The following is a 23,981-nucleotide window of genomic DNA, read 5'->3' as shown; positions in this document are numbered from 1 at the left end:
ATATATATATATATATATATATATATATATATATATATATATATGTATATATATATACATATGTATACATATACATATATATACATATATATATATATATATACATATATATATATACATATATATATTCTTTAATTTAAATGATCAATACACGCACACTTATTGATGTAAATACTGTAATTGACATGTTAATTGACCCATCTTTCACATAACTGCATTTTACTTCTCATGTTACTTCAGCATCTTTTGCACTATTCACCACTGCACTGTTTCATATTTAGTCATGTAAATATTAGTCTTTTCTTATTATGTTTATTGTTGATATTTAATGTTGTACCTGTACATAAGAGAGCACAGTTCACCAAAGTTAAATTCCTTGTGTGTGTAAACATACCTGGACAATAAATCTGATTCTGATTGTTTTGATACTAAATAAGAAGCCGACTCTGTTCTTAACCTTAAGCAGTCTAAAGTAGTAACAACACAGAAATACCCTCAAACAAGTTACAGAAGTTAGAGTACAAACATATCAGACTTTAGTCTGGAGTAACAAATGAATAATAGTTACTTTGCAAAAATTTACCTTACAGAATATTATTTAAATATATATTTATTTTAATGCATTAATGTGTTCCTCATTTTGTTGTCATTGCTTCAGTTGGATCTAATTCTATTTACAGACCTGTATCTGGATACCTTGTGAATTCACAGGGCATATAATAAAGATATTTAGACAAATAGTGTATTCATCCTATTTTGCGTTATAAATCTGAATCTGAGAAGTAACTAGCAAACAAATTTAAGATTTTCTATAAATTCAGTGGAGTAAGAAGTATATTTTTATTAAGTACAAGAAGGCTTCTTTTTGTTTACATTGGACAGAACTTATGCAGTACTGTACTTAATAACTTTCACCCACTCAGTCGTTAAAAGTAAACTAGTGCTAGCTTGTTAAGCTAATATAACATGTAAGAATTGTGTCATCACACAGTCCAGTTTAAAGGTGATTCATGTCGTGGTGCTCTGTGTGGGTAATGTGTTGTATCACGTGTTGTCGTGACGTGCGTTCCTAACGGAGTGTGTCCGTTAGCGGAGCACTCGGTGACTGTCTGCTCTGCCTGTACGTAATAAAACTTTAACGGTAAATTCCGTCATGTTATGGATTGTTATTTCCCTGGTATTCTTTTCTTTGGTCAGGTAAATAAATTGCGCACCGAAGACTAAAAAAAAAGTCTGGACATGACGGGCAATCCACGCTGATGTTCACTACCACAATAAAAGCCTCCTATACACCGAGCCGACTTCACGTAGCAGATAAAAGTTCTGACTGTAGCCTACATTGAAATGCCACACAGACACAAAACTACACTTGTGTTACAGGATTCAGATAAATGACTGACATTAAAAACAGCAGTTTGCACGTTTGTCACTAACCCACATTCTGCTCGACTTCTTTTGTCTGACACTGACTAAAAATATTACAATTCTGAAATTGATGGAAATCCATCGTAGAACTGTAATCCCTGTATGTGTGTGCGTGTGTGTGTGTGTTACAATTCACTTAGCAGACGCTTTTATCCAAAGAGAGTAAGTACAACACTACTCCAGTCATACACCGCCACCGAAGCAGCGGGAGCAATGCAGGGTTAAGTGTCTTGCCCAAGGACATATCGGACATGTTGCTCAGCTGGGGATCGAACCCTCGACCTTTCGGTTGAAAGGCGACGACTCTACCAACAGAGACACAGCCGCCCGTGTGTGTGTGAGACGGAGAGAGAGAGAGAGAGAGGAGCGCTCATGGCTCCGTGCAGCTTCAGAGAAAGAGAGAGAAGGTCCTCTGTCCTCACTCCTCTTGTAAATGCATCTTGCACTAATCAAAACTGAAGCTTCTCATGGCTTCGTTTTAAAAATGTTAATATACAGCTGCTTGCTGCTGATTCTGAACTCCTATAAATAACAGAATATCAAGAGAAACTTTAAAAAAAAAAAGAATAAATCTGGAAATAGAGTCACAAAACAAGAAGTTAGAAGCTGCTTTGACACGCACAGAAGAAACTGAGTCATGGAGCAGTGAAGCAGATGTACTGCAGCATGTAATAAAAGAGCAAAGACAGATGATGGAGAAACTGGACGATTTGGAGTCAAGGTCTAGAAGGAATAATCTTCAGATTTACGGCATACCGGAGGATGCTGAGCAAACCATCAACTCGGTTGAAAGGTTTGTGGAAAAATGGCTTCGAGAGGAGTTTACAATAAACTGGGTGTTAGCAGAGTCAGTTTGCACAACGATCCTGGCATGCGTACCCAAAACTAGACCGAAATACATACAGAGGAATAAACACACTGTGGGGCATGGGTTCTACATGAACTGGATCTCACACTCTCTCAGGAGGGAGAAAAAAACTTTATTGACACACACTTCACTTGACATACATGCACACTTCAACTATGAATATGAGCGCATGTCATTGGCTGCTGTCATTAACACCACGTAGAACAACCTTCTTACAATTGAGAGCATACATATTTCCCTTTATGTCAACACCCCACTTGATCTCACATTGTTATCATAAACAACAAAAATAAACAGGGTTTTCCACCTTACATCGTGTGTTTTTAACATGGTTAATCTCCAAACAAAATCTTGTTAAACTTTCTCAGCTTAAACCTTGTAGCTGGTTTGGTCATTACATCTGCCACCATCTGTTCTGTTGGGCAATAGTTCAAACTTATTTTTCCATCATTAACAGTTGACCTTACAAAATGATACTTCATGTCAACATGTTTACATCTCTGTCTGTTTACAGGATTCTTAGCCAATGTTATTGTTCCTTGGTTATCCTCATAAACCTTAGGAAGTACATACTGATGTCCATCAAGTCCCTGTAATAGTTGTATAAGATACAAAGATTCGTGTGTAGTTGCAGCTAACGCCATATACTCTGCCTCACAAGTGGATAACGCAACAGTAGGTTGCTTTTTAGTTTTCCATGAAATCATAGGACCATTTTAGACTCACACAGTAACCTGTTGTACTGCGTCTATCTCGAACATCAGCTGCCCAGTCTGCATCACTGAAGGCTTGTAGTCCAAGTTTCTCATTTTCACATTGTCTGTAACACAGCTCTTTCTCACTTGTGCTTTTCAAGTATCTTAGTACATGTTTTACAGTAGTCCATTGTTCTTCTGTTGGTTCTGTAAAATGTTGAGACAGTTTACTTACTACAAAACTCAAATCTGGTCTTGTACATGTAGTCAGATAAATAAGGCTCCCTACGGCCTCTCTGTATTTCTTGACATCACTCATCATTTCTGCATCATCAGTGTAGCTGAGTTTTTGTTCACAAGGTGTCTCTCTGGGTTTACAGTCTTGCATGTCAAACCTTTCAAGTATCTTTTTCACATATTTCTTCTGGGACATTTTCACACATTTTTCACTCTGTTCAAAATCAATACCAAGAAAATGTTTCAGTTTACCCAAGTCCTTCATCTTAAATCTGGCTGTGAACATTAAATCATCCACCCATATTCAAATGATTACCTTCTCATTTTCAGTTTCTTTTGTGTAAACACAATGATCAGCAGGATTTTGGACAAAATTGTTTTCACTCAAACACTCATGTAGTGTCTTGTTCCAATTTCTCCCTGACTGTTTAAGTCCATACAGTGACTTTTCTAGCTTAAACATCAACTTCTCATTTGTGCTAGATTTCACCTCATAACCCTCTGGTTGTTCCATGTATATCTCATAGTCTATTGGTGCATACAAGTAAGCAGTTTTGACATCCATTTGATGTAATATCAAGGTTTCCTGTGCAGCTTTTTGCATTAAGACTCTTATACTGGTTAGGTTGGCAGTTGGAGAAAAAGTCTCCTCATAGTCTACTCCCATCTTTTGACTATATCCTTTGGCTACATAACGTGCCTTATACGAGTGTTTAATTTAAGTCTAGTTTAAATGAGAGGGGAAAAGAAAGACATAATCTCTTAAAGAAATAAGGTAAGCCGAACAATTGCCTGGTTTAAAGGGTTATAGATATCTGGACTCACGGCTTGAGAGGAACGGAGATAAAACTGTTGGTCTAGTATGGGAAGATTAACCCCTTGTGGGCTGAACCTCTCTACTCGTAGGGGGCCCTTTCACTGTGAGAGGCTCTCCCCCCTTAAAACAAAAAGAGAGTCAACATGAAACAAAGTTTGTTGACATCTCTTTAAGGAGGTCACCTTTTCTGTGTTTAGTTAAAGTGCAATGTTCTAAAAGGTGGTTCAAAACGTTACTTATTGTTCAAAAGTGTCTTACTAAGAGCTTGTGGAGGTGTTGTTACAAAGATAATAGAACTATAACAGTTCATGAATACAAAACAAGAGGAGATTAAAGTAATGTCTCTAAATGTTAATGGCTTAGGACAGTGGTTCTCAAACTATGGTACGCGTACCGGTGGTACAGGGACTCCCTGTGGTGGTACGCAAAAGAATCTCCACAATATTTAAAAAAAACTTTCAGCATAAAACGCCAATTTTTTTTTTTTTTTGTCATACTCCTATCTTATCTGTCTTGTATCTATTGGGTTGTATTAATATCAAATGTGTTTTCCCCTCTAAATTAATCTAGTTTTTGCAACAAACATCTTTAATCTGCTCAATTTATGTTCGCGCACAGACATTAACAACAACAGGAGTACGTCTCGCGTTTTGAAAAGTTCCACTCGATATTCTGTTCTAGTTCAGTACTGAAACAACAGAAAGCAGCTGTAGGCCTACATTAACAGATATTCTGTTATAGTTCAGTACTGAAACAACAGAAAGCAGCTGTAGGCCTACATTAACAGATATTCTGTTATTTATTGGAGTTCAGCACACAATCGGCAGCAAGCAGCTGTACATTAACATTTTTAAAACGGAGTCAGGAGAAGCTTCAGTTTTGATGCATGTACGGACAGTGGAACTTATCGCTCCCCCTCCCCTCTCTCTCTCTCTCTCTCTCTTGCTCTGAAGCTGATGTGATTCTGCTCTCTTTCGTTGTCTTTACACTCCGCAGGATTCAAGAGGGATTTTTTTTTGGCAGTTTTGTTATGTTGAACGCAGAGACTTAAAATAAAGCGGCTCTGGCTGCACGGAGCCTGCGGAGCGCGCTCTCTCTCTCTCCCCCGCTCCCTCTCGCTATCTCAGGCACGCAGCAATTTTATGAATAAATTAAAAATTAAATAAGAACAGGTCGGAAATATACTTGGGCCCAGGTATCGTCTATTAGTGGGAAACACTGGAGATGAAATATTCTAGAACAGGTTGTTGGTTTTTATTGTTCTTCACTTCTTTTGATTTGGGCAAATGTCAGTGTTGTGTGGAGTTTAAGGGCCAGTTTTGGCGCTAGCCCTTAGTAGGCCTACAGCACAGCGTGGCTGCCAGAAGTCAATAATAAATAATATTCTTTTTATGAATTAATTTGATCTTGCTTGAAATGTGTGTAGAAATAGGCCTACAGTGTATTTTAACATCTACCATAATGGTGGTACTTGGAGAGCCAAATATTTTCGGAGGTGGTACACAGTCTAAAAGGTTTGAGAACCACTAGCTTAGGAAACCCAGTCAGAAGAGCTAAAATTATGACCAAACTCACAAAGGAAAAGATTCAGATACATTTCCTTCAAGAGACTCACTCAAAATCAGAACATGAGAAATGAAAAAGATTTGGATTTAGAAACACTTTCTATAGTTCACACTCTAATACTCACAAAAGAGGGGTAGCAATATTAAAATCCAATGTGATCAAGTTTGAATGCCAAAAAGAAATAAAGGATGAAGAGGGACGTTACATTATGGTTAAAGGAACAATTGGGCAGACATTAATAACATTGGTGAACATATATGCCCCACCGGAGAGGAATAAGGAATTTTTCAAATCCTTATTTGATATAATAGCAGTAGAAGCAGAAGGTATATGCATATGTGGAGGTGATCTCAACATAATAATGGACTATGACATGGACACGACCAGTGTGAAGAGAAATAAGAAATCTACAACAAAGATGGTTAAAAATGCGTGGGAGGAAATGTTCTGTATGTATGGAGAGACCTGCATCCTCAGCAAAGAGACTTCAGTCATTACTCATCAACGCATTCTGTCTACTCCAGGATTGACTATTTTTTATGCAAAAAGAAAATAGAGATATAATACGAATACTAATAATAAGAATGTCAGATTGGAGTGGCAGATGTTTCTGATCATAGTGCAGTTTACCTAAAGATACTCTTGAATTGTAGACAGAGAAATACAATATGGAGGCTAAATGTGGGAATACTTAATAACAAATCAGTTGTCGAGTAAATCAGAGCTGAAATAAAGACTTACTTGGAGGAAAATAATAATGGTGAAACAAACCCAGCAATATTATGGGATATTAGTAATAAAGGGGAAATTGATCGCAATCACAAGCAACTCAAGAAAGAGAGAGAAAAACAATAAAACATTTATGTAACCGAACTAAAACAATTAGAACAAAAGCATAAAGGAAAAACTGACCAAAAAATACAACAACGAATGAAAGAGGGGAGGAAAAAAATAGAGGATTTACTTCATTTTGAAGCAGAGACAAAAGTGAGATATCTAAAACAAAGTTATTATGAAACAGGCCCAAAAGCTGTGAAATTATTAGCTAGACGATTACGAAAACAACAGGCCGCAATTACTGTCAATAAACTGCATGATCCAAAAACAAACCAATTAAAATACGAACCAGGAGAAATTGAAAAGATCTTCAGAGATTACTACAAGGATCTTTACACTCAGCAATCTATCTCATATCAAAACGACATTAGAACATTCCTTGACTCCTTGGAGTTACCCTCAATAGGTACAACGCAGAATCAACACATAACAGAACAGATAACCACAGAGGAAATCCTGAAAACCATAGGAAGTCTAAAACAATATAAGGCACCTGGAAGTGATGGATTTCCATCCAAGTGGTACAAAAAATTTGCACGTGAACTGTCTCCATTATTACAAACTACTTTTAATTGGATCATGGCTGAAAACACTGTACCTCCCACCTTGAAGGAAGAAATAATCACAGTATTCCCCAAACCCCAAAAAGATAAGGACTACTGCCAAAACTATAGACCAATATGGATTTAAAATGTTGATTATAAGATGTATACCTCAATAATATCAAACAGACTCCAAGCCTTTGTAGCAGACCTGATAGATGAAGACCAGACAGGGTTTGTAGGGGGAAGACAGACACAAGACAATGTCAGAAGGACATTACACATCATACACAAAGAAAATTTACCTATAGCTTTGATCAGCCTAGATGCTGAAAAACATTCGATAGAGTCAATTGGGAGTTTTTATATTTAACATTGGAGAAGTTTGGATTTAATGAAAAATCTATTCAATGCATTAAATCCATCTATAATGCACCCACAGCGAGAGTAAAGGTTAACGGTTCTCTCTCTGATAGATTCCAACTTGAGAGAGGAACTAGACAGGGTTGCTGTCTTACTTACTTACTTACTGCCCTTTATGCCTACTGGCATGTAGGGCAGCAACAAAGGATCTCCACTCCTGTCTGTTTTGGGCGAGCTTTTGGATAGAACTCCAGGTCTGCTTCATGGCTTTCAGTTCTTTCTCCACTGTTCGATGCCAGGTTTCTTTGTGTTGCTCTCTCTTTCGTTTGCCTTCAGGTGTCCAGTGTAGGGCGGTTCTAGTAATGTAATCCTGTTCTTTTCGCATGATGTGTCCAATCCATCTCCACCGCCTTCTTTTTATGATGGTCTCTATACTTTCTTGGTTGGTCCGAGCAAGTAATTGCTGGTTGGAGATGGTGTTAGGCCAGAAGATACGTAGGATTTTTCTGAGGTTTCTTGTGTGGAATGCCGAGAGCTTGGAAAGGTCTTTCTCTGTCATCCTCCAGCATTCACAGCTGTATAGTAAGGTGGAGAGAACACAGCTCTGGTACAACTTGAGTTTGGTGTTGATGCTGTACTTTGTGGACTTCCACACATTGTTCATCATTCTGAATGTGTTTCTTGCCTTGTTGAGTTGGCTTTTGATGTCATTGCCTGTTCCTCCATCATATCTAACAGTGCTTCCTAGATATGAAAACTCTTCTGTTGTGGGTATATTTACTCCATTTATTTGTATAGGTGGGGGATTTTGTGTGTTTAAGGTCATCACCTCTGTTTTCTTCAGGCTTATGTTCAGTCCTATTTGTTGTGCAAATCTGTTGACACAGGATGTTTTTTCTTGTATATGTTGGTGGGTATGGGAAACCAGTGCCAAGTCGTCTGCAAAGTCTAGGTCTTCAAGTGTTGTAAATAGTGTCCATCTGATGCCTCTAGGTTGATCTTCGGTTGTTCTTCGCATCACCCAGTCTATGACGGTATTGAAGAGTAATGCTGACATCACGCATCCTTGCCTCACTCCAGTCTTGACTTCAAAAGTGTGGTTGCTGTTTCCTACTTGGCATGTGAAGTTGGTGTAAAAAAACAAAACAAAAAAAAAACCTTTATGATGAGGATGATTTCTTGTGGAATTCCATACAAACGTAGAATGCGCCATAAACTGTCCCTGTGGTTGCTGTCAAATGCTTTCTCGAAGTCTACAAAGTTGATATATAGCTGTCTTTGCCATTCTGTGCACTGCTCTATGATGTTGCGCAGAGTGAAAATCTGGTCGGCACACCCTCTTCCTTTCCGAAATCCTGCTTGTTCTATAAAATTACCAAAATAGTCTGCGGTAGGTACCATAGAGCTATAGATACGCCGATCACTGACAAACAAGGGCGAACTCTTACATCAGAGGCAGAAGTAGAGGCAAGGTGGGCAGAACACTTCAGCGAGGTCCTAAACAGACCCCCACCAACAGCAGAAGCAGAGATACAGGAACCTGAGACTGCCCTTGAGTTTAACACTGCACCACCAGAAGAAAAATAAATTGTTTCAGCCATCAAATCACTCATAAATGGAAAAGCCCCCAGGCAAGACAACCTGAATGCAGAACTGTTCAAAGTACATCCAGAACTTTCAGCAAAACTGCTCAACCCACTCTTCACATCCCTATGGGGGATGAAGACGATACCAAACGATTGGTCAAAGGGTGTAATCGTAAAGATACCCAAGAAAGGTTCCCTAAAAAAACTGTGACAACTGCCGTGGAATTACCCTTTTGTCAATTCCAAGAAAAATACTAGCAAAAGTCATCACACAAAGAATTTCAGATGCAATAGACAAGCAGCTCAGAAGAGAACAAGCAGGATTTTGTTGCTGTCTTAGCCCGACTCTATTCACTCTGTATATTGAACCGTTAGCCCAAATGATCAGGCAAGACAATTCAATAACCGGAATAGAATTTAATAAACAAAAACACATAATTAGTCTGTTTGCTGATGATGTCATGATCTACATAAAGGACAACGTTTATGCAACTTGTGGAAATTCTAGAAAACTTCAGTTCGTACTCTGGGTACAAGAAAAATTTACTTAAGACTCAAGTTCTCATGTTTAACTGCTCACCAAGAATTCAGAATAAACTGGGAAACAAGATCACTAAAATACCTTGGTATAAATATAACCAACAACTTATCAAAACTATATCAAAGTAATTATGGACAGATAGACAGCGATTTAAGGAAAGACATTGAAAGATGGTCCACCTATCCACTGGGGCTCCATGAGAGGATAAGTGTGGTGAAAATGAACATATTACCACGTTTCATAAATTTATTTTTATCTCTGCCTGTAAACATACCACAAGCTCAATTTATCAAATGGGATAAGCTTATATCACGATTTATTTGGGAGGGTAAAAAACCGAGGATCCGTTACACCACACTTCAGCTGTCTAAAGATAAAGGGGGAATGGCCCTTCCGAACTTAAAGGAATACTTTAAAGCAACACAATTACGTCCACTCATGTATTGGTGTAATGCTGGTTATGTAGCTCGATGAAAAGATATTGAAATGTCTACATTTAAATACAAGTATTGGTGAAAGAGAGATACCTGTCCAGATGAGAGCGGAAGAACATTTAGCCCCATTAACATCATTTACACTGGACATATGGTTCTCCACTGTTAAGCAGTTAAAATTAGGGAAGGATCTGGGATTATTAAAATGGATAGCTTTTGATGAGAAATTTAACCCGCTAAAGTTGGATCCTACATTTAAAAACTGGACAAATAACAGCCATATGTACACTTATTAGTGTTCAGATGAGAAGTTTTCAAGAACTTAAAAATACATACGATCTAACAAATCAGGATTTCTTGAGATATCTGTAAATGAGAGACTATTATATTAAAAACATTAAGAAAAATGAGGACGAAATACATCCTATCATTAAGTTACTTACACAAGCATACAGTACTGTAGTTAAAAAAGCTGTGTCTAACCTGTACTGTTATTTAATGGTATGCGCCATGAATCTGTGCCATCTCCGTGCGCAAATCAAAGAAGCATTTTACAGGGGTGCAAACTCATCAGAGATGAAAAAGGTGACATTGATCCAAACATCCTAGGGGGGTCCGGGGGCATGCACCCCCAGGAATTTTTTTTTTTTTTAAATATCAGCTTTAAATTGTGAATTTACAGAAGACTTTAGCATTCAGACCTACTGAAGAAGCGATGCAAACAATAAGAAAAACACAATTGCTTGTCGATATCTATGTTCTAACTTTTTGATAAAGCTTCAGTAAAACATGAAGAACCCTTGTCAAACCTTCAGTCCCTTTTTATAAATGGGATGAATTTGCAGAACAGGGCTTACCATGTTCCACTAAGGGGTGACGTGAAGTGCAGTCACTATGCAAGTAGCTGTCAGAGCAGAGTGAACATCATAATGCAGTCATCAAGTATGACAATATTTTCACAGATCTTCTATAATTAAATATGTAACATTATCAATATATTAACCTGATGTTTTGCTCCTGCTGGTTTTCATTAAGTTTATATTCCCTCTGGCCTACCTTACCTTATTACATGTGTTGACACTGTCACATTAATGTTGCCTGAGATAATAATAAACCAGAAAGCTGCATGAAGTTAAGCATTTCTCTCAACATCTTTACCTATGGCTACCAAACGTTATGATCAGACAGCATGTTTAACAGAAAGGCTGGCTTGCTAGCCAGACTTCGAATCTTTCCATAGTGTTTTCACGGAAACATAACGTTACGTAAATTAGCCATGTGCGACTCATTGAATCAGGTTTCATGCTTATTGCGGTCGGCGCGCCGATATTGCGCAATCGCAGTCGGCGCGAGAATGGTGCGCGGAGGGTCTGAGCGTGATATTGTTTTTGTATAAGAATGAAATGTTCAGTAATAGTTATATTTTTACAGTCTGATTAAAGCTGGTGATAAAGGCACAACAGCAGGCTACTGCATTTAGAAGTGATGTCACGCTGAAACTTTTAGGTGATCAACACGTTCACCTCTGGGTGACCTAAAAATGAACCATCTGTAAATAAAATCAGTTAACATTCATTTTAATTTACTGTTTTTACAATAACCAGAGGTAAAATAACTCTATCACCAGGCTCAACGCCGGTGTCCACAAACTACACTGGATGTGAGGAGACGGTCTGGGCCGTTACGCAGGACAGAGAGGATTGTTTTTTATTTGCACGAGCTGCTCTTTGTGACTCACTCCATAGGAAGCTTTGTTATTATCAGCCAAACTTTTGTTTTACATCAGTCAAGCCAGAAGAAACTGGAAAGAAGTGTGGACAGAACTGAAGACCGTCAGGATGAGTGTGCAGTGCAGCTCCTCCTGTGGTTAAGTCCTGTAGCTTTGATAAAATTCTGGCAACTTGTGAGCAAATAAAACTAAAGAAATATCGCTCCTTCGATCTCTCTTGAAAACCTGCATTCTGTGTCACCTCTCTCAGGTCTTCAGCCTGTTTGCTGATGTGATGTATTACCAGCGTAATGCAGGAGCAGCTCGTGCGCTCGGCCACTTGTCTTTTTCATGATACTCCCTGCTGAGAAAGGGTTACGTTGCTCATTATAGGTTTTAATACAATTCGGGGAAAATACGTATTACAAATATTTAATTTATAAAAAATCTCAAAATATTTTTCAATACATTTCCTCCTTCTTCCCAAAACGTCTCATGGGCCAGATGAAACCTGCTGTCAGGCCTGCGGGCCGTATGTTTGATATCCCTGCTCTAAGAGGGAAAAAAAAAAGATGATCGTCTACGACGAAAAGTGAACAAAGTAAACATCTGTAATATTTATTCTAGTTATAGAGAAGACATTCAATCAAAGAGTCTTCAATTTAAACTTTCCTTTGACAGTTTCAGAATCTCACAGTGTCACAAACATCTCAGACAAAACAAGTGTTAGACTTTATTTTTACGTCTGATGGTTGAAATTGGAATGATTGTTTTTCTTTGTTTAATTATTCATAATTTATCTAAAAATCAGCTGTTCAGTTGGTAAAGAGTGAAATATACAACACGGTATTTTTTTTATATATATTTAGGTTTAAAATGTAAGGCTTTAAATTGCTACCACTCTGTGGACAAAACCACAGAAGAAGAAAATGTACTTCAGCATTAAGATCCTCAGTGTGGATCATTTGATTATCAGCCTGAAGTCTACAGTTTAGTTTCACATCATCTGAATCTGAACAGAGAAATTAAACCTGTTGTTTTACCTCAGAGTCTCCAGTCTACAGTTTGGACTCTTCAGTCCAGAACACAGCAGCTTCACTCCTGAATCCTGCAGATTGTTGAGGCTCAGGTCCAGCTCTCTCAGATGGGAGGGGTTGGACTTCAGAGCTGAGGCCACGACTTCACAGTGAGTCTCTGACAGTCCACAGTTAGAAAACCTGTCATGACATTAATGGTACATAATATGTTATTTAAAGGACTGTCTTAATATTTTGACAAATTGTGTTTTTCACATCAGAGGTTCAGCTGATCTGAACTCACTTTAGTTAACAAACATTTCCATCACTTGTAAACGTGTGTGTGTGTCTGACTGCTCCTGGTCCCCGTGATGGAATTGGGAAGTGGAGCGTACATTTATCGTGAACTGTATCATCAGTGTGTATAACGCAGCGCAGTTTAACAGAGTCTGTGTTAAGATGTTCACAGACTATAGCAGGCTGTGAGATGACGTCGCTATCGTTAAGTTAGCTGCAGACACGGTGTTAGTACGTATTTTCATGGATTCATTCATCTTGATAATTTTGTGGACATATCTTTAAATTGTGTCAACCATCTTAGGGTAATTCTTCTTTTGGATGTCTGAAGCTGTAACCTTATATGGGTGAAACACCTAAGTAGTAGCAGATCTATATATGGATAGGAGCCAACCATATGTTGTCAACAACTGTTTGCTAGACTAAGAGTCAACATCTGTTACGTATACAAATCAGTGTCATGTCATCTTTATTGTTTTATAGTGATGTACCCAAATAGAAAGGAATTTGTGGGTTTACTATTTTGAGGCTGGAACGAGTTTTCATTGTAGCCATGTAGGCTAACTCATTTAGCTGCAATCTGCTCATAGAGTCAGAGCAGAAAAAACAGCAGACCGGGGACTCAATTTATGTTGTTTGTTGTCACAAATCACTCTGTTACGTTACTTTTTTTTTTTTACTTGACCTTCAGAGGTCAAGTTTTTTAAAGATTTATTTTTTGGCTTTTTGTGCCTTTATTGTAGAGATAGGATAGTGGATAGAGTCGGAAATCAGGGAAAGAAGTCATTTAAGGATATCTTTCCAATAGAAAACGACAGCTGTCGCCGTGTCGGCATGTCGGCTTGTCCCCACCCCCCCAACGCTATAAACCTAGGGGAAACACTGTATAGTATATATTTGAAGAACTAAAGGCTTATTTTTACTCATATTTAATCACATCTGGACTTACTTTGCCTTCCTGCAGTTCCTCACAGCTGGAATCAGTCTCAGTCGTCCCTGGTATGATGTCTTGTACTTCTTCAGGTCCAACTCATCCAGAACCTCCTCTGACATCTGCAGCATGTAGGCCAGAGCAGAGCAGTGGATCACAGAGAGTTCCTCCTCTGATCTGTTCTCTGACTTCAGGAACTCTTGGATCTCCTGATGGACTGAGAGGTCGTTCATCTCCGTCAGACAGTGGAAGATGTTGATGCTTCTGTCAGGAGAGATATCATCACTGTTCATCTTCTTCAGGTTGTTGATGACTCTCTGGATCATTTCCTGACTGTTGTCTCTCCGACCCAGCAGGACTCCTAAGAGTCTCTGGTTGGACTCCAGAGAGAGGCCATGAAGGAAGCGAACAAACAGGTCCAGGTGACCATTTTTACTTTCCAGGGATTTCTCCATGGCACTCCTCAGGAAGACTTCCAGGGATGGGCCAGGAGTTAGAACTTTTGAAATCTTCTTTAAAAAAGTATTTCCAGATGAGTCCACAAGGTTGATGTCTTGAAGGAAAGCCTTCACTACACCTGTGTTCCTGTTTGTCAAACAGTGGCACATGTAGACTGCAGCCAGGAACTCCTGAACGCTCAGATGAACAAAGCAGTAAACTGTTTTCTGGAGGATCACACACTCTGTTTTGAAGATCTCTGTACAAACTCCTGAGTACACCGAGGCCTCTGTGACATCAAGACCACAACGCTCCAGGTCTTCTTTATAGAACATGATGTTTCCATCCTCCAGATGTTCAAACGCCAGCCTCCCCAGCTTCAGAAGAACTTCCCTGTCAGCCTCCATCAGCTCATGTGGACTTGTCTCACGTCCCTCATCATAATTGTTCTTCTTCCTCTTTGTCTGAACCAGCAGGAAGTGTGAGTACATGTCAGTCAGGGTCTTGGGCAGCTCTCCTCTCTGCTCTCTGCTCATCATGTGCTCCAGAACTGTGGCAGTGATCCAGCAGAAGACCGGGATCAGACACATGATGTGGAGGCTCCTGGATGTCTTGATGTGTGAGATGATTCTGCTGGACAGATCTTCATCATCACTGAACCTCCTCCTGAAGTACTCCTCCTTCTGGGCGTCAGTGAAGCCTCGTACTTCAGTTACCCTGTCAACACATGAAGGAGGGATCTGATTGGCTGCTGCAGGTCGAGAAGTTATCCAGATAAGAGCTGAGGGGAGCAGATTCCCCTTGATGAGGTTTGTCAACAGTGTGTTTAACGATGATTTCTTTGTGATATCAGACACAACCTCACTGTTTTTGAAGTCCAATGACGGTCTGCTTTCATCCAGGCCGTCAAAGATGAACAACAGTTTACAGACAGCGAGCGTCTCTGCTGTGACCTTCTGTAATGTTGGATGGAAAACACGGAGCAGCTCAAGAAGACTGTACTCCTTATCTCTGATCAAGTTCAGCTCCCTGAATGAAAGCAGGATCACCAGACTGAGGTCTTGGTTCTCTGAGCCCTCTGCCCAGTCCAGAGTGAACTTCTGCACTGAGAAGGTTTTTCCAACACCAGCGACGCCGTTTGTCAGAACCACTCTGATGGGTTTCTGTTGGTCGGGTTGAGCTTCTGTCTTTTGTTTCTGTTGGTCGGGTTGAGCTTCTGTCTTTTGGTTCTGTTGGTCGGGTAAGGCTTTAAAGATGTCCTGACACTTGATTGGAGTCTCATGGAGGGTCTTCTTTTTAGAGTCTGTCTCAAGCTGTCTCACCTCATGTTGGGTATTCACCTCTTCACTCTGTCCCTCTGTGATGTAGAGCTCAGTGTAGATCCTGTTGAGGAGGGTTCTACTTCCTGTTTCATCACTTCCTTCAGTCACATGTTCACATCTTTTCCTCAGACTGATCTTATGTTCATCTGTAACCTCCTGCAGACCTCTATCTACTGAAAGAGAAGAAACATATCCTGAGACTGAATTTATAAAATGATCAAATACAAAAATTGTATTATTACACATTAAGCAAACTGCATAACACAAAAACATCTGTGTAATAAATGTGTGCTGCTACAAGAGAAATAAAATATACTGAATATAAACTGACAGCAAGAATCAGATAAAATGTAAATGTTTCATTTAACTACATATCAGTGAAAATACTAACTGCTCTGTCTTGTTTTTAGACACAATGACTTCAGTCTTACTTATTACAGTGCTGGACTTACTGGATATCTGCAGTCCTCGTCTTATTTTAGATCGTTTTCCACACTGGGGACAGGAGGACTCTCCTGATGAAGTAGACTGGTCCCAGTATGAGGTGAGACACTGTCTACAGAACCAGTGTCCACATCTGGTAGAAACTGGATCTCTCAGGAGGCCCTGACACAAAGCACAGCTGGACAGCTGCTCCTCCACAGAAACAGACCCCTTTGTTATTCTGTGGAGATAAGGGAAATCATAAAGCTGTGAAAACTGAGACTGACATTTAGAAACCAGTGGTGGACTGAATCAAATAAAGCCACAAAAAGCAGTGTTTTAAAAAGGTGTGCCATGTCCTCCTCAGTGAGCATGTGCAGAAGTCTGTCTGTGTAACCATAGAGTCTACCATCTGAGTCCAATAACTGACCTACAAGTGTGATGTTATTTTCAACCAGTTTTCAAAAAACAGGGATTCATTTTTGTAGAGAATGTCCTTATTGTTCCAGATGTAATATCTGTGTGGAGAGAAGTTATGTTTCAAGATGAGAGACCAAGTCAAGAGTATCTGTTTATGGAAGTTGGATAGTTTGATTGGGATTTTACTGATATTATAGTTGCACAGTAATAAAATTCCAGGCCACCAACTTTAGAAAAAACATAATTAGGAATCATATTCCATAGAGATGTTGGGTTATTTAAAAATGTCTCAGCCTGTTCACTTTGAATGTTAAGAGCTGTGAAGTCTAAAAAGTTCAAGCCCTCACATTGACTCGTGTTTATTGTCACGTTCTTTTTAACATAATGTATTTTGTTTTTCCACAGAAAGTTAAACAACATATAATCAAATCTGTTGGTTACATTTTAGTCAACATCCAAAGATAGAGCCGGATTAGTGAGTCTGGAAATGCCCTCAGCTTTTGAGAGCAAGGTCCTTCGTCTCAGAGATAAATCTCTTTGTAAACAAGAGTTTTATCAACGATGGGATTCAAATTTAAGGTGCACCTTATATTTTGCTCCTTGGTGATAACTACTCTCAGGTATGTGACCTGGTGATTCACTGGATTATTACAAATATGAGGAACATTACAATCTTTAACAGCCATAAGTTCAAATGTTTAATATTTAGGTTGAGACCTGAGACCTTTGAAAAGTTATTAATCAGCTTTATAGAGAGTTGCACACTGAGCATGTGCAGGAGCTGTGTCATGACCTGCACACTGAGCATGTGCAGGAGCTGTGTCATGACCTGCACACTGAGCATGTGCAGGAGCTGTGTCATGACCTGCACACTGAGCATGTGCAGGAGCTGTGTCATGACCTGCACACTGAGCATGTGCAGGAGCTGTGTCATGACCTGCACACTGAGCATGTGCAGGAGCTGTGTCATGACCTGCACACTGAGCATGTGCAGGAGCTGTGTCATGACCTGCACACTGAGCATGTGCAGGAGCTGTGTCATGACCTGCACACTGAGCATGTGCAGGAGCTGTGTCATGACCTGCACACTGAGCATGTGCAGGAGCTGTGTCATGAGTAAAAAAAAATAAGTACCGTAAAATCCTAAAAATAAGTTGCACCGGTATAAGACGCGCTGTGTTTTTGAAGGTCTCTCAGAGAGAAAATAAAGTTTACACTGTCTTCCTGCGTGACAGTTATTGTGTTCAGCGAAGTCCAAAACCTGCAGTTACTGTTCAGCTCTGTCACCCTTTTAGTCTGTTTTCTCTTTGTGGAGTCTGCTCTCCTACCAGCTACAGTACGGTAGTCGAGCTCTCAGCCTGCAGGGAAAGTTGTGAAGCAGAGACCCCTAGCTTGTGATCTCTCTGCCCGACTCCGCTTGTTTCTCTTTAACTTTAATAAAGGACTCTTTCAATCAAAAGAGCGTTCAACAAGGTTTATTTATGGAACAATATCCTAAAGTTTTTTGTAAATTCATTATTATGACCTCTTGAAGGAAACGTTTTGAAAAAGTAGCGCAGCCAGACTGGTCTGTGTCGCTGTCTTTCCCAGAACAGCGTGCAATCAGCTCTTAATACACTGAGGGCCTGATTTACTAAGGTCCCAAGTAAAGAGTACTAAACTGTGTGTTCACTCCAAAAAAATTGCACGTTTGGTGAGTGTGTGATTTTTGGGTGATCAACTAAGAAAGTTTGGGTGAATGACACCAGGTGCAAACCTTGTGGAGGCGATACTATTTAAGTTAGGCTTTTGTGTGTTCTACTGGTTTACGTCATGGAGAGTTTGGACGGAAAGCAGGACGACTGCAAGCGCAAAATAGGTATCAGTGGAAGAGGCAAATGAACGTACAGTATTTTTGAGTTATCGCAGATAAAACTGAATATCACAAAAATAAAATTTGGTTTATAAGAAAACCTGGGCATTAAACAGGGCCTCTCTTTTCTTCATCTTTTGAAGATGAATTGTCATACATTGTGCAGGAGGTGTGAGCTGTGTCCTCTGTGGCGCTCAGGCGCGACACTCGGCACATTGTTGAGCACCAGACAGCTGGCCAGCGCTGTGTCTGATCGGACATAAAGGCTCTGGAAAGAGGTATCGAAGATGGGGGTACAAGCAGTGGTGAGGTCCCCCCATCCAAGCGTAGCAGCAGCGGGCTGTAGAGGGAGGAGACGAGCGCACTATGGAGAGGAGCGCACGAGCTGGGGGAGAGACGCACAGCCCGAGAAAAAAGAAATCCCAAGTTTAAAATAAAATGTTGGTGAGAAGAGGGAAACAGGAAGAAATAAATGTCAATGTTGAAATTCTTTAGAATGCAGAGGATGTGGATGTTCAGTTTTGTTTAAATAGGCAACAATATAGTTTAATCATGGTGTTTCCTGCTGTCATTCCAAACATATTAACATGTGTGGAGAATAACGTGATCTGTATGCCTTCTTTGATTGAGCCTATGTCTCCTCCTAACTTCAATAACAGCAGCCTGTTGTGTGTAACACTGGTCTCCTGGGTTAGCACGTTCTTTTCAAAGGTGTTAAATTCAGACACCGTCACAATCACCTCAGTTTTTGTCAGGCTTGGTAAATCACAATGTGTGTACTAACTTAACTTATTTGCATTTTCTCCTTTCTAGGGCAGAAACGCCCCATATTGAATATTCATTAAGTCAAACGTACTAAATGGATAATGCGTGTTTTGCTCATATGAAAGATTCAATCCTCACTGCGCGCCGTTAGTAGATCAGTTAACACATTTTTTGCTGGTGGTATCAAGTTTGCACACGTTTTAAGACACACAAACCTTTAGTAAATCAGGCCCAATGAATGAGGATGGTTTTTTAATCACGTCCGGTCGCACACAGTGATGGTGACTTCTGCACCCGCGGTAATGATGGCTCATGTGTCAACATTTTATACTGGTATATTAGTTGCACCTTTGTATAAGACCCAGACAACTTTTAAGATGAAAAAAAAAACAGGTATTAAAAGTGCATCTTACACCGGATGTTACGGTACTTCAGTAAAAAAAAAAGATCTCATTGTGTAGTCATGTTAAAAAAATAAAAAAAGACAAACAAAGAGTGGACACAACAGAAAAAATGATTGAAAGAAAACGATCACAGCAGATCTCACTAAACTTCAGGATCAGTTTAAAAGACTTCTTCCTGCAGAATCACAGAGAAGACGACTAGATACACAACCAAAGAGTCAATACTGAAATCATATTATCTTATCTATAAACATATAATACATATATATAATCCTTAGTATGTTGTTATGAGTTCAGTGACTTTCTCTGTATGATCACTGTCTGCAGGTTGATGATTAAAAACAAGAAAATCAACACATTATGGTGTTCAGGACTCTTTTTTTAGCTTGACAGTTTGGTGATTAAAAAAAGTTCTCTTACTGTGGATCTAAGGGTCCTGGTTCATTACTGAAGTCTAGAGGATAATCTTTAGACCGGTCACTCTTCATAGAGAGACAGCTGAACAGAGGAGACTCTGCTCTGTCCTCCTCTTTGTCTCCTCGATCACTCATCTTCTGATCTCCAGATTGATCAGAGGACAATAAAAGACGTTCATGCAGGTAAAACAACCTGAGGACAAAATAACAAACAGGTGAGACACAAGCAGGAAAAATGTGAAAGACAGAAATGGTCAAGTGTCCACATCTCATTACCTGATGTGATCCTTAAAGGTCCCATATTATGCTTTTTCTGGTTTTATCTGCTCTTTAGTGTGTTTTCCAAGTGTCCTGTGCATGTTTAGACACATCTATGTGCAAAAATTCAAAGTCCGCGGAATCACGGCTTCTCCTACGTCCTCCTGTTAGCTGTAGCATTAGCTGCATGTAACGCTCGGTTCTAGCCCCCCTCGATAAAACTTTGTCAGTGCGGTGTCATTGTCAGTGTGAGATCGCTGATCTAAGCCCATTGGCTCGTTGTGGCCCTGCAGCTCATGTTGAAATTTCCGAGACGCATGCTGAGCAACTGACCAATAACGACAGAGCGGATCTGCGGACCAATCAGAGCAGACTTGGCCCACGTGGGGTCTAACAGTGTGGGCTCAACAGAGTGTAGCTGACAGACTCAGAGCGTAGAGGGAGCAAGGAGGAGCAGTACATGAAAACACACACTTTTTTCGGACTTTAGCTATTGTGAATGTACAAAAGTAGGAACATAGATTAAATATACAAACCCCAAAAAGGGCAGAATATGACCTCTTTAAATTGATTTTCTCTTCCTTCCTGTCTGCCTAAGTACCTGATGCAGCACCTCAGTGCACTTTGTTTTGATCCTAACATGATTTGTCCGTCTGATCTTCCCTGAATAATGCCAATAACAAGACATTGAGTCTTAAACTTTAAACATTAAACTAACATGTTAGTATTTAACAGCAACCATGACCTTTAGGACATTTGTACAACTAGAAGTGTATAAAACAGGGTTGGAAATCAGCACTCGTCACATACGGGTGTCTTTTTGCAGTGGCGGGTGAATTTGCTCAACCTACCGACCACAGTGGCAGAGCGAGGGTCACAATGGTGCTCTATATGCTGGATTTGGCAGTGCCTGTTTTAAATACGATATGATGCTCTTTATTGTCCTCACGGTGAAATTTGTCTTGGGCTCAAAGTGCTGCACACATTCAGCTGTCTTCACAATAGAATCCATCGCAAAGCAATAGAAAAATACATCGACATGTAAACAGAAAAGATGCATATAACATATAATGCATCAGCTGCTGCTGAAGTCAGGACAGGACTTCTCGTTTTCTTGGTGATATTTATTTGACTTAAAGAAAATATTAAACGCAGAGCTGAAACACACCTAACGGACATTACAGAGGGAAGCAGACGTTAACTATGGTAACCTAGCAAGAGTGAGGGAGAGAGTGCAAGGAGAAGCGCTCTGAAACGGAGGTTGTGGACACAGGCCCTAATTCGATCATACACAGGTTCTATTTTTAACAAATTCTCAACAATGGAAGTTACTGGTTTAAACATTGTGGACGTGCTTTTACTGTGAAATAGCTGAACAGTTTGATCAGGAGCTGCAGCTATGATAATGGGGTGCTGCGCTGATTGGCTGCACTTACAACAGCATGTCACTGAGTGGTACGTTAAGGGTGCACTCACACGAGCAAAGTTGTCCTGTCCACTGGCCTGCACTCACACTGCTCCAGGACTAACCGGGCCTGAGCATGGTTACCCCTTACTTCGCTCCTCAAAACATGTGTGTGAAGTTTCTTGTTCTAAATCCACTCTGATCCTGTATTTTATCATGTCTATAAACCCCTCTATTTCAGTCCTGCTCAGAACAGGCTGTTTCTGTGTCTGTACCTTTAAATATGTAAATAAGCTGTGTCTGACCACGCCCCCTCTCTGGAAGGGCTCGGGTGTACTCGGTGCTTTCTCGCTCCATGTCCTATTGTTTACGGTGAGAAGGCAGACTCAGAGGGCAGAACAAACACCTAGCTGTGGGAGTGTCACCCACCTGGGGGAGGGGCTACTGCCCTTTGTGATGTCATGAAGGGAAAATCTCCAAACGGCCTGTTTGAGCACACATTTTCTGAAAAGTGGAGCAGGCAGAAGACGGAGAGGATGGACTTTTCTCATCATTGGGGGGTTTGTAGACAGACTAGAGACACATGTTAGAGGAACATGGGGAAGTGGATTTTGTATAATTTGTGACCTTACTGTTGATTTGTAAATGAGGTTATTTAAATGAAGCTGGTCAAGAATTTTACTTTGGAAAAACAGTTGAATCATCTCCAGTGTTTCATTTTTGTCAATATTATTCAAAATGATATTCTTACATACAAATGTTCATACCTAGTTGGATAGCTTGCAGTGTTGTCTCTCCCCAAACCCCACAAAATATAGTTTCAATACAACATTGAACAGAGCTGATCAAGCCACGACATGAACTAGATAGCTTCATCCTCAAACTCCAACATAACACACCCAGTTGCAGTTGGCATGGATCCCTGTACACGAACAAGCAGAAACCAGAAACTTGTGGTATGAAATGCAGAGAAACCGGACTGACTAGGGTTTGTTGGCAGAGTAGTGCAGAGCTACGCAGACACACCAACGCACAAATATGTAACGCTAACAATGGTGGAGTGTCAACGCAGAAGTAGCCTATACTGGTAAAACAGCTTTAACCAGACATCATGTTGTAGACAAGATGCGACTGTACATTGAAATGCCCTAGAAACGCAACACTACACTTGTGTAATAGGACTGAGGTGAATATCTGACAGTAAAAATAACAATTTTTCATGTAAAGCTTTGTGACCAACCCCGATTCTCCTCAACTGTTTTCTGTCTGATTGACACTGACTAATAACATCCTAACAAGTGGGAAACTGAGAGAGAAGGTAAATCCCTGAGTATAATCTGAGGCTAGCTGTGATTGCCTTCAGTTGAACATTAACAAGGCGATCACTTTAGTTTGGTGTTAAGCTTGTGATTGTGGCACAGAAGAAAATGTAGGATATATGTAGTTTTTATTTCAAAGACACATTTCTATGTTATGACAGTTGAATGAATGTTCAAACAGATGTAAAAAAATAAACAGTACTCACCGGTGTTAAACTGAAAATCTGCTGTTTAGTTGAGAAAAACTTGATGAATTGGGTTGGATTTGTCTTTGGAGAGAGATGGAGAGACTTTTCTAGACTGCAGCTCTGCTGTGGCTCAAATAAACTGTTACTTTCATATCAGATAATGTGATGTTGAAGCGTCAGTGTTGCTCCTCCTCTCAGTGTCACTATAAGGGAGGGTTTAATGCGTCTTTGGAAAACACATGACGAAGCTACAAATAGCTTTCGTAAAGCATGAATGTTTTGTCATGAATGGAAATGTCAGTCTTTACACTCTGTAAGTCATGAACACACACATAGGCTGAAGTATACACACACAGGATCCTATGGACATGCACTAATGGAGAGATTTCAGAGTGACAGAGCTGCACACGGTGGGCACTCCTGAGCTGATGGTGGGGAGGGGGTTTGGTGCTCGCTTGTTCACGTTCAGTCAGTGTTTCGTTCACTGAACGTACTGACTGAAGCTCCGACACGAATCATTCACTGACTGAGAGAGAGACTCAGAAAGTAACCTAAGCCCATTAGTTTTTTTTAAATCATTTTTTTGCCCTGCGTATATAATTTAAAATATAACTGTTCTGGCATAGAATATATTCGTTGCCATGCATCTTTTCTGCTGACATGTAGCCTATATTAAGTTAAATTAATTGTCATTCATGATAATGTTTGCAAACTGAAAGCTGCTTTAACAGGCACATACTTTTTCACGACACCCAGCCTAATTGTTATTAAAATATTTAGTGCTGTCCTATTTGTAGTTATTTATAAGAAATATTAGTTATTACCATTTTATTCATGTTTGTTTAGAAGTATTTTTATTTTTAAAATAAATAAATTCTGTTAAATATAAAGATGTATGCCAGTTTTCT

The 23,981-nt window shown here is 39.8% G+C and overlaps 2 protein-coding genes across 2 annotated transcripts in view; both read right to left on the bottom strand.

Annotated features, from left to right (window-relative positions):
- The window catches only part of LOC136179657 (protein NLRC3-like), a 25,102-nt gene extending 3,398 nt beyond the window's left edge, over positions 1–21,704 (bottom strand). Inside the window, exons 1-4 of the mRNA XM_065956562.1 lie at positions 21,692–21,704; positions 16,076–16,333; positions 13,882–15,796; positions 12,663–12,836 (exon numbers count right to left, since the gene is read on the bottom strand). Coding sequence (XP_065812634.1) covers positions 12,663–12,836; positions 13,882–15,796; positions 16,076–16,333; positions 21,692–21,704 — 2,360 coding nt within the window. The remainder of the gene's footprint in view (positions 1–12,662; positions 12,837–13,881; positions 15,797–16,075; positions 16,334–21,691) is intronic.
- Positions 1–23,981, bottom strand: part of LOC136179616 (NLR family CARD domain-containing protein 3-like) — a 173,233-nt gene that overhangs the window by 52,924 nt on the left and 96,328 nt on the right. The window lies entirely within an intron of this gene.

This window comes from Labrus bergylta, chromosome 7 (genome assembly GCF_963930695.1).
Source record: "Labrus bergylta chromosome 7, fLabBer1.1, whole genome shotgun sequence".
NCBI classification, from domain to species: Eukaryota; Metazoa; Chordata; class Actinopteri; order Labriformes; family Labridae; genus Labrus; species Labrus bergylta.
Note: the sequence above shows the minus strand (reverse complement) of the source record. Positions and strands in the feature narration are given on the sequence as shown.